The 9,600-nt window shown below is 47.3% G+C and overlaps 1 protein-coding gene across 1 annotated transcript in view; it reads left to right on the top strand.

The window, feature by feature from the left end:
• The window catches only part of Sim2 (SIM bHLH transcription factor 2), a 36,573-nt gene that overhangs the window by 4,785 nt on the left and 22,188 nt on the right, over nucleotides 1-9,600 (top strand). The window contains exons 2-3 of the mRNA XM_028752553.1: nucleotides 3,648-3,730; nucleotides 6,471-6,560. Of these exons, the coding sequence (XP_028608386.1) occupies nucleotides 3,648-3,730; nucleotides 6,471-6,560 (173 nt within the window). The remainder of the gene's footprint in view (nucleotides 1-3,647; nucleotides 3,731-6,470; nucleotides 6,561-9,600) is intronic.

The raw sequence follows: 9,600 nt of genomic DNA, 5'->3' as shown, positions 1-9,600 counted from the left end.
GTGTGTGTGTGTGTGTGTGTGTGTGTGTGTGTGTGTGTGTGTGTGTGCTGTGCATACAGATCAGTGTGGTAGATATTGTGAGGGTGCTGGGATTTAGATGACTCCTGAAGCAGATCCCCACCCATTTTGACAGGCTTGATTTATAATCTGGAGAATTTCAGTGGTCTGGAACCAGCTTGAAGTTGCCTTCTCCAGGATGTGTTCTCTTCCCCATTCTACAAGAGTGCTGTTTGGGGGAGGAAAGGCTGGCAACAGGGAAGGAAGGACAAGGAGATATTAGATGCAGTAATAATGGCTTAGAAGCTCTTGTCCTGGTGCTCCCCACCTCATCCTGGTGCTCCCCACCCCGGTTCTCCCTAACTTAGTCCCAAGAAGATGGGGTCTAGAGTTGAGAAGGCTAGAGGTCTTAGAGTGGTCTGAAGATTAAGATTTATGAGATGATGCCTTAAACATCAGGGGTGAGGTGGTGGTGGTGGTGGTGGTGGTGGTGGTGGTGGTGGTAAGCAGGAAGCTAGATCTCTGATGTAGAGAAGTATCTCTAACTGAGTTTTATACTCTCTTCTTTCTTTGCCAGGGTGGGGACCAGAAAGTCCCCTCCACAGAAGGAGGGAGGTATTAATTCCATTAATTTTCACGAGACCTTTATAGAGAACCCCTTTGTCACCACTTTTTAGACACCCAGGTTTGAGGGGTGAGAGAAAGAGGATATGGAGCCCCACTGTGTTCACCAGCACCCAGGCCTTTATTGGACCAGGACCCATCTCTTCCTAGTCAGAAGGATCCTGCCTGTTGGTACAGTGGTGTGTGCAAACCCAGGGTCCTTGCATCTGAGACACAGGTGGACAGCCAGCCTCCCAGAGGGACTCATTTCCCATCCTGTTCTAAATGTCTTGTTTTGTGGTTTGGTACTTGTGGATTATGGTTTGCATCTGGAGGAACCCCAAGAGCCTGAGATCCTCATACTTGCTCATGGGTCGTTTGTTGACCATCTGATCAGGGGGCCAAGAGTGGAGGGACCACATTTAGCTTCTTGATGTGGGAGATCTGCTAAGCTTTAACTGAAGGGCGGGCAGTATCATGCCCAGGGCTGACCCCAGAATGTCAGAGGAAGCCACTAGAAATGGGCACATGAGCTCGGCTCCATCCCTAGTTGTCTCAGAAATTTCTCCCTGGGGTCTCTCCATGCAACCTGGCCTTCTACCTGGGGGCTCCCTGGCTTCTCCTGTAGAGGACAGCTATTGGGGAACCCAATCTTAAGACCAACTGCAGGTGAGGGTGGGGCTTTGTGCTCCCTTCCAGGGGAGGAGCAGGTTTAGGGTCCAGTGAAATGGACCCTAACTATAAACCCTGGGGTACCCTCATTTTTCAGATAAATACATAAAACCCTTGGTTGAGTCTAAGTAAGGGCCTCAGTTTTCAGGGGTATACTATCATTTTCCAGGACCAAGACCCTTTTCATGACAAACCTTACTTTATTCCATCCCTAAGTACAGCCCAAAGTATACTTTTACGGGCTGAGTGAAAAGACCTCTCCCGCAGCGGTTCCTAATGGATCAGCTGGCAGAGCCACTACTCTGGGATGAGGTAACTGGGGGTGGGGTGGGGTGGGGTGGGGTGGGGTGGAGGGATTGTCCCATGAAGCCCAGCCACCTCTTGCCAGATCCAAAAGAGGCACATTTTCAAGAAGTTACAGGAAAAGACTAGTGAGGTACAAAAACATCCGGGCATTTTAATTATATGGAAGAGTCCTATGTGCCCTGGGCTCCACTGCTGTGGAGACAAGACCTTCCACGGGTTTCCTGGGAAGTGGGAGAGAGGCTTATGGGGAAAGATCATTCTGGAATGGGAAGAGTCCCTGAAGACTCTGGGAAAAGTCAGAAACGTTGAGGAGAAAGAGAAGCAACTTTGCATAGAGTCAGGGATGGTTCTATGGCCAGAGCACCACCCAAACCCAGTAAGGCTGGGGAGGCATGGGAGAGGACAGTCGCCATTTTCAGAAACTAAGTTCCCTGATCCTTACTAAGTTTTTTCTTCTTTGTTAACCTCGGGGGTTTTATACCTCAGTTCTTCCTGTGGCTGCTTCAATGGGGATAAAAATCCAATACCCCAGCTTTCCTCTCCACAAAACAAAGTACCTAGCCCAAAGCAAATGGTGCTCTGGGTGGATTAGTGTGGGGAGCTGATACAGAACCACCCTTGCTCGTCGGTGGAGGCAAAGGGGCCAGGGATAATGAGCTAGGACCTGGCCTGGCACTGGAGGGTACGTGTAAAGTGTAAATAGCCACTTCTCTCTAGGAGCAGAAATTAGAGGTTACCCCCTTTTTAGTTTCCAGGACGCCTGTACTGTACTTCAAGGTCCGTTTTTTATTTCCTAAGCTGGAGGATCAGAGGTCACGGTCAGCAGTGACTCTTAGGGAACCCACTTAAAGCTGTCCCTATTGAGGGGTTTTGTAGCCACAAGGTTTGCTAAGGTTGGCCAGGGTGCGTGCTTAGAGTGTCTGGACTTATCAAGAGGCCCCTGACCTGTGGCCTCTGACCTGTGGCCCCACACTTAAGGCACACAGGCAAGTAGAGATCTGGCCTAGCCTGCAGTCCCCCAGAGGACGCACCCACTGGGCTCTATTCTGGGAAATAGCGTTTCAGGTGCTGGAGTTCAGAGCCCCGGCTGAGGCTCTGGTCACCAGCCTCCGAAGAGGGCAGAGAAAAGCCTCTGCCTGTCCTCAGCAGCCAACCCTGGGGCATGGGGAGAGGGAGGCTCGGAAGGGCCTGGCTCTCTTTCCCCGAGTACATTCTGGGATGGAAGGGAGATGGTGAGAAGCCTTGGCTCTTAAGGGATCCCCTGTTGGTGGAGGGGATGGAGAGAACAGACAAGTACCCAGAAAAGCCAACCGAGTGAGCCTGGAACTCTGGGATTGAAAAGGATCCCGTTCCGGGAGAAAGCGTAAGCGCCCAGAATACGGGGTCTCAGGACCTGATGATGTTTGTGGGCTGTGCTCGATGAAATAGGATGAGGGCGGTAGTGCAGATTCTCCAGGGAGAATTTAGGGTCAAATCGATACCCCCATTTGGCTTCCAGGATGGCCAATTTTAAAGCAGATTAGATTACGTTGTGGCATTTCAAATAAAACAGCAATTTCAGAACCATGAGCAGGTCAGCAACTCTCGGGAGCAACGGACCCGACCGGCTTGGGATGCAACGGGGGAGGGGGACCTCAGAACTGAGGGCCCGGCGGAAGTTTGTCCTCGGGCTTTTGTTGTTGTTGTTTTGTTTATTTGTGTGTGCTTGCCGTGTGCGTGAGTGTGTCTGCTCTTTTTTGAGATAGGATTTTTCTGTAGCTCTGGTTATCTGAACTCACTCTTGGACCAACCTGGCCTCGAACTCAGAGATCCTCCAGCCTTTACCTCCTCCACCTTAGCGCTAGGATTAAAGGCACGCTATGCCTCCCCCACTGTGGGCGGGGTTCAGGTTTTTAAGCCCCCATTTAGGGGTGTCAGAGAGGACGAATTGCGGGATTGGGGCGGGGAATGCGAGTGGAAGTAGGAGCGGAGGGCGCACGGGGTCCAGGTGGATTTTCACGTGCCTGACCTGGAGCCCTGGCGTCTATGAGTGCTGCGATTAAATTATTTGCTTTATTCCCTTGTCCCAGGTCTAGGAGACGCGTGGGGACAGCCGAGCAGAACAGGGCCTCTGGACAGCGTGGCCAAAGAGCTGGGATCCCATTTGCTGCAGGTAGAGACACGGGATAAGTGTCCTCGCCATCAGTGTCTTGCGGTGGCAGATGTGAGAAGGGTTCCCCGCGGCACCTCCAGGCCGCAGAAGTGGGGGGCAAAGGGACTGGGAACTGGGGCGCAGGGATCTGGGATGCATCTGGTCCGAAAAGACCAGGACCCAGGCATGAATCTTAGAACTCCAGAGTGCAAAGTCAGGGCAGCGATATCCACACCCTGTACCCCGCCAGTACCACACGAGTTTCTAGTCACCCAAGGCCTGGGACACACGACGATGCTCGGAGCGGGACTAAGTCCTTGGCACTTTTGCTTCTTTCGGTGACAGACCTAGACCAGTCACTGCTTTGGAGACCGAGCTGGATTGATGGCCTCGCAGCTCCCTAGCTTTGCAGGAGCTGAGGTGACAGAAGTGGAATGCGAATCCTCATCTCTTTTTGCTCCCCAACCCCACACTACTTTCGCTTCTTTTCAAAACTTTTTCACTTCGCTGCAAACCCAGAGCTCCCCATTTTATTCTGAGAGGGAAACTGAAGACATGGAAATTGTAAATAACATCCACAGGGTCGCAACCAGAGTTGGTCCAGTTCTGTGGCCCATATCAATAATTCAAATATGGGGTGTCCTCAGGCATTGGGCTCCCCAAGCCTCTATCACCATCTCGACTTCACGCGCTCATCAGGGTTACGGTTGTAGCTGGGCAGCTCTGGAGCCCGTGGCCACTTCCACATCAGCGGCTGAGGTAGCTGAGGACAGTGCCGCCTCTCTCCCATCTTAAATGTCCGCCTCAGAATCCTATCAACGGTGCGATTCATTCCCGTACTCCTGTCATTTGTCTCTGCCACCGAAAAATGCCCACCGATGGCTATTTTGCATTTCCTTCCTCTATTTTGTGTTTTCTTAAAAAAAAAAAAGTTCGCGGAAAGCCCTAGTGGCTTAGGTGAGCCAACGACCAGCAAACAACAACACAGTCCTCCAGATCTTTGAACAGCTTTGCCACAAATCCTGGGTGTAGCCTTCAAACTGCACATCCTGGGGAGGTCGGGTGTTATTAGCGAACTTAGTGGCGGCCAAGTAGGGTGGCAGCCGCGAGCCTGCGGACTCCACGGTCGGTCGGGTCGGTCGCAGTCAGGAACCGGCTGTTTTGCGTATTTTCAAACACCTTCAATATAGTGACATTCATGTCAGGAACATCTAAGGAGAATCCCGGTGGGTAGTGTGAATGAATGCCCTAGATGTCTTCAGCGTGGGTAATTTCTTAGTTGGTGAGACTCCACACTTTCTTTGAGAACAAATTTTTGTTTGTTTGTTTGTTTGTTTGTTTGTTTAAGTTACTGCAGCCAACTTTCAATTTTTAATCGTAACTTTTTAAATGTCCGCTCATTTCCTTATATACAGTGAGAAATCCATTTGTCATTTCTTAAACAAATTTCGAGTCCAGCATTCAGATTAAAACATTAGAACTTGATCTTTGGTTTTCATATATGAAATGTCACTGATTCTGTTTGGAAAAATACAACATATCAGTGTTAAAAACGAAGAAACGTTTTTAAAAGTGATTTTTACCCATAGTGTAATGAAGCTTAGACGGCAAAGAATTTTGGTAGCAAACTTTGATACAGCAGAAGGTTATGAATATCTTCACATTTTAATTCTCCTTCACTCTTTTGACCATTCCACCCCTTTAAAGGAGTGTTTTTTTGAAGAAACCCAACAGTAATCTGGTTTCAATTACATGCTGTAAAAATAGAATTCGTAGCCAGAAATTAATTTGGGATATTTTTATGGGTGTACAATTGTGAGTTTGTATGGAGCTTTTAGCAACTTTATTGTCTCCCTTCTTTAAAGTTCCTGATCTTAAAACATGAATGAGTACATACAGTATAGTTTTTTCTTTTAAAAAAGTATTTAGTCTTTTTTGTCCTTGATGGTGCGGTTATTATTCTCTTTCTTGTCTGGATCGCTTTTTATAGTCTCACATTATTTCTGGAAGGTTAGCCAACTCAGACAGAAATCAGAATTTCATTGGGTTCGTTTGCATTTTTTCAGAAGTCCGATACTCTTTTCCTCTTGACTTTGGCAAAGGTCATTTGATCTCTTTCAAAGACTAAATGCTCGATTCTGTAGACACGGTCTGGTAGAATAATCGAACATTTTGTTTTATTTCCTAGTGAATGGCAATGGTAGGAATTTATTATTCTAACGGTACTTAGGGGTAACTAGAAAACCGTGGCAAATAAAGCGTTGGTCCTAGTGGTATAAGCCTCTGCCAGTTCCCACATTAAGTAGCCTGTGGAGCCATAGATGCTCCCCTAAGAACCATAGAATGCCGGATTCGGATTCGTTCTAAGTGCTAAATAAGGCGAAACAATAAAGCCACGCCGTTCAAGCGGAGCTGGTTAGGACTTCTCAAATGTTTTGTGTAGTCTCTGTACTGTGGGTGTGAGATTGTTTTAAAAATGCATTGAAAGCATTTGAGAGCCTGGCTTGGGAAACGAGCTCCAAGCCTTGTTACCTGCAGTTCTTATGGCCCTGGGCTTTCAGTCTCTCAAGTAACAAATATGCACATAGATAGTTTTGTCTCAGGGCCCTAGGCATGCTAAGCAAACACCCTCCCCCCCAAAGCAATTACCCACCCCTCCTTCTCATTTTAATAGACTACTCCAGTCCAGAGTCTTCTGGTTGCTGGATTCCCTGCAAGATATCTAACTGCAGCCTCTCACACTGCCTCTTTCTCTTTACAGACGCTAGACGGATTTGTGTTTGTGGTGGCCTCTGATGGCAAAATCATGTATATATCTGAGACTGCTTCTGTCCATCTGGGTTTGTCCCAGGTAGGTATTGCCGGATTCTACGGACCATTGAAATATTAAATGTTATCCTGACAGCGTTGCCCAACCTGTTTATGTATGCTCTTATGAATGAGCATAATCTGTTCTTGTGACATCCCCTTCATGGGCTTTCCTCACCTTACATTTTACAGTGTTTCCTTTCTTTTTCCTTTGAGGTTAATGTCAGTATGTCTCAGTGGTGGTCAGCCCTGTTCTGAGATCACTTTTTACAATCTTTTTAAAGTCAGATTTCCTGATCTGTCACTTAGTAATCTGAGGTGGTACCAAAAGGAACTTTCCTAAGAGGGACCTTTCTGTCCATGCTCACTGTTTTGCCTGTGGTACCCGCATTGCTGTGGATCATGAGGCAAGCTCTCTTTCAACCTGGGTTTTGTGTAGCACGTGCCCTGGGGAGACTAAAAGGGAAGGGTAGGTTCATCGGTTGTTCCCATGGAACTCAGGATCATTTTTCCTGAGGTTTTTTTTTTTTTTCTCCAGTTCGGTGGTTGCTTCAGTAAACATTTTACACTCTGTGACAGAAAGCCATAAAATTCAGATCACTACTGTTTGCAAGGTCCTGATTTCTTCAGAACTTTTCCATAGTGCCATTCCTTAGAAGAAGAACTGGGCTCAGCGTGTCTGTCCCGTGAGTTTGCTAGGTAGCTAAAGGCACATCTGGCCAGGGAGAGGCTGAAAGGTCACTCCTATTCACTCCACCCATGGCTCTGGTCACAAGACACATTGAAAAAAAAAAAAAAAAAACATTGTTCTCTGACCGATTTCATGTGTGTTTAATGTGTCTGACTACTCTATCCCTCACTGCCTCTTATGCCACACGTTACTATGAACACCTTTCCCACATTCCTATCTGCCTTGTTTTCTTTTGTGGCCCACTGGGTTTTACTGGAGGCTTCTGTGTGACTGCTGGCCTGAAGCTACTCACTGGAGCCTGGCAGACTCACAGGGAGTAGACAAGTAAAGGCACAGACTCTCCTCTCAGTGATCAGTAACCAATAGATCAGCACTGGGGGGTAGGCTCTCCAAGCCCCTCTCTCACCCATGCCTGTATTCCAGCCTATGGGTTGATTGGCCCATTCTGTGCAGATCCAGCACAAAGGCATTTTACAGCAGCAACCACAGCTGCTGTGAGCTCAGGATTGCAGTTGTGCGTCATCTAGAACAAGGGTTTGCAGCCTTTCTTCATTGTCTGCCTCTTGTGCTCTTTCCAGTCCCCTCTTCCACAGTGCTCCTGATCCTTAGAGAGGAGGTGTGGAAATGTCCCGTTTAAAGCTGGGACGTCAACATCACTTCTTATTCTCTTGAGCAGCCATGAGTCTGCGCAGCCACCATCCTCCCAGTGCAAAGAGACGCTTCTCTGACTAAGGCGGAGAGGAACATTTGTCTATGGCTATAAATATGAATATTAGAACCTTGTTTGGGACGTCACAGTTTTTATATAGGTAGAAACTTAATGTTTCTCTACATTATGAGTTGTCAGTGTAGCTAATGGTGGAAGATACTAGAATTAGTGATAAATATGGAGAATGGGCTCTGAGAGAGGGCTTCTTCCTGTAGTTAAGCAAAAATGAGGCTTCTGTTTTCCAGTTTCTCCTTCTCCTTTCTCCCTCCCTCCCTCCCTCTTCTCTTCCTCCACTCTTCTACCCCTTCCCCTCTTCCTCCTCCTCTCTTCTTTCTTAAAATACACCAGCTCTTCTGAATACAATTCACTAAGACTTAACTCTTGTACCTACTTGACTCATAGGATTGACACACTTGTAGGACTGGAAATACTGTTGACAACATGAGATTTACTAGTCTACAGGGCTGGGAGAGGAGCTCAGAGGTACAGCAGTAAGTGCACTAATCCCCAAAACAGGAAAGAAAAGGGAGTGGGAGGAAGGGGGGAAGAGGGAGAGGGAAGGAGAGGGAGGGAGGGAGACAGGGAGGGGAGAGGGAGAGAGATGGAGAGAGGAAGGGAGGCTGTATCTATAACCACATTTCTGTGGTTATAGTTCTATGAATTTCTAGAACGTCATATGCAGAAACAGTTAGGGCCCTTTAGCTGTACCCAGACTGGTTTACAATAACTCTTGACTTGATCTGTGCTCAAATGACCTTGATCAGGTGATTTTTCACTTTCATTTGTGATCTGCAAAAACTACTGTAAAACCATTGTAACGACATCATAAATATACCAAAACATTTCATGCACTTTTAGGCTGACCAATCGGCAAACTTTTAAAGTAATAAAGTCACTATTATTGAATATTAAACTTAGATCTGAGCTTCCTAGCAATCAAAACAAACCAATTTTACAGTTTTCATTGTCTGGTTAAATAGGCACTTCATGTCCTCAGAACCATAATTTAAATAATAAAGTAAGGCCTCCTACCCTCTCTGAAGGCAGGGATTGAACAACCATCTTGTAACTTATTAGCAACAGCATCTGAACCCAGGCTAGATAGAGCCTTTGATGGGTACCTGCTAGAGCTGGGAGGTTATTTGGAATGTGGTGGCTCTGCCTAGGTCCTGGGGGAAGCCTAGGGCTATCCACTGCTTTCAGTAGGTGGCTTGGTCCACCAGGCAGCGCCTCCTGGTCATTTTTTTGTTTCCATGTGGGAAATAGAATGGATTTGACTATGAACACTCTAATTAAGAATGACCAAAGCATGGGCTAGGTGACAGATCTGCGTCCTGTTCCTGATTAACTCCGCTGAAGAAAAGCTAGGCAACCTCACGAGCTGTGTATCACGTTTCCTTTTGATCAGGCCTAGAAATAAAACTTGGTAGCATCACTTTTGAAAGGGGAGAGGAACCACATGCTACTATGTTGCAAGAAGGCTGTAGGGGGAAACCTTTTGATTCTGTATCCCCTGAAGAAAGATTAAATAGAGTGAAGGCGGACCAACTGCGCAGAACAACTGGTTTCTTCCTGATTCCTATGTGAGGCTGTGAGTCCTAGTCAGCAACATTAAAGACAATAACGCTGCTGCTGCTGCTGCTGCTGCTGCTGCTGCTGCTGCTGCTGCTGCTGCTGCTGCTG

Source organism: Grammomys surdaster, unplaced genomic scaffold (genome assembly GCF_004785775.1).
Source record: "Grammomys surdaster isolate TR1022 unplaced genomic scaffold, NIH_TR_1.0 125925, whole genome shotgun sequence".
Classification (NCBI taxonomy): Eukaryota; Metazoa; Chordata; class Mammalia; order Rodentia; family Muridae; genus Grammomys; species Grammomys surdaster.
This window is presented reverse-complemented; position numbering and strand designations above follow the sequence as displayed.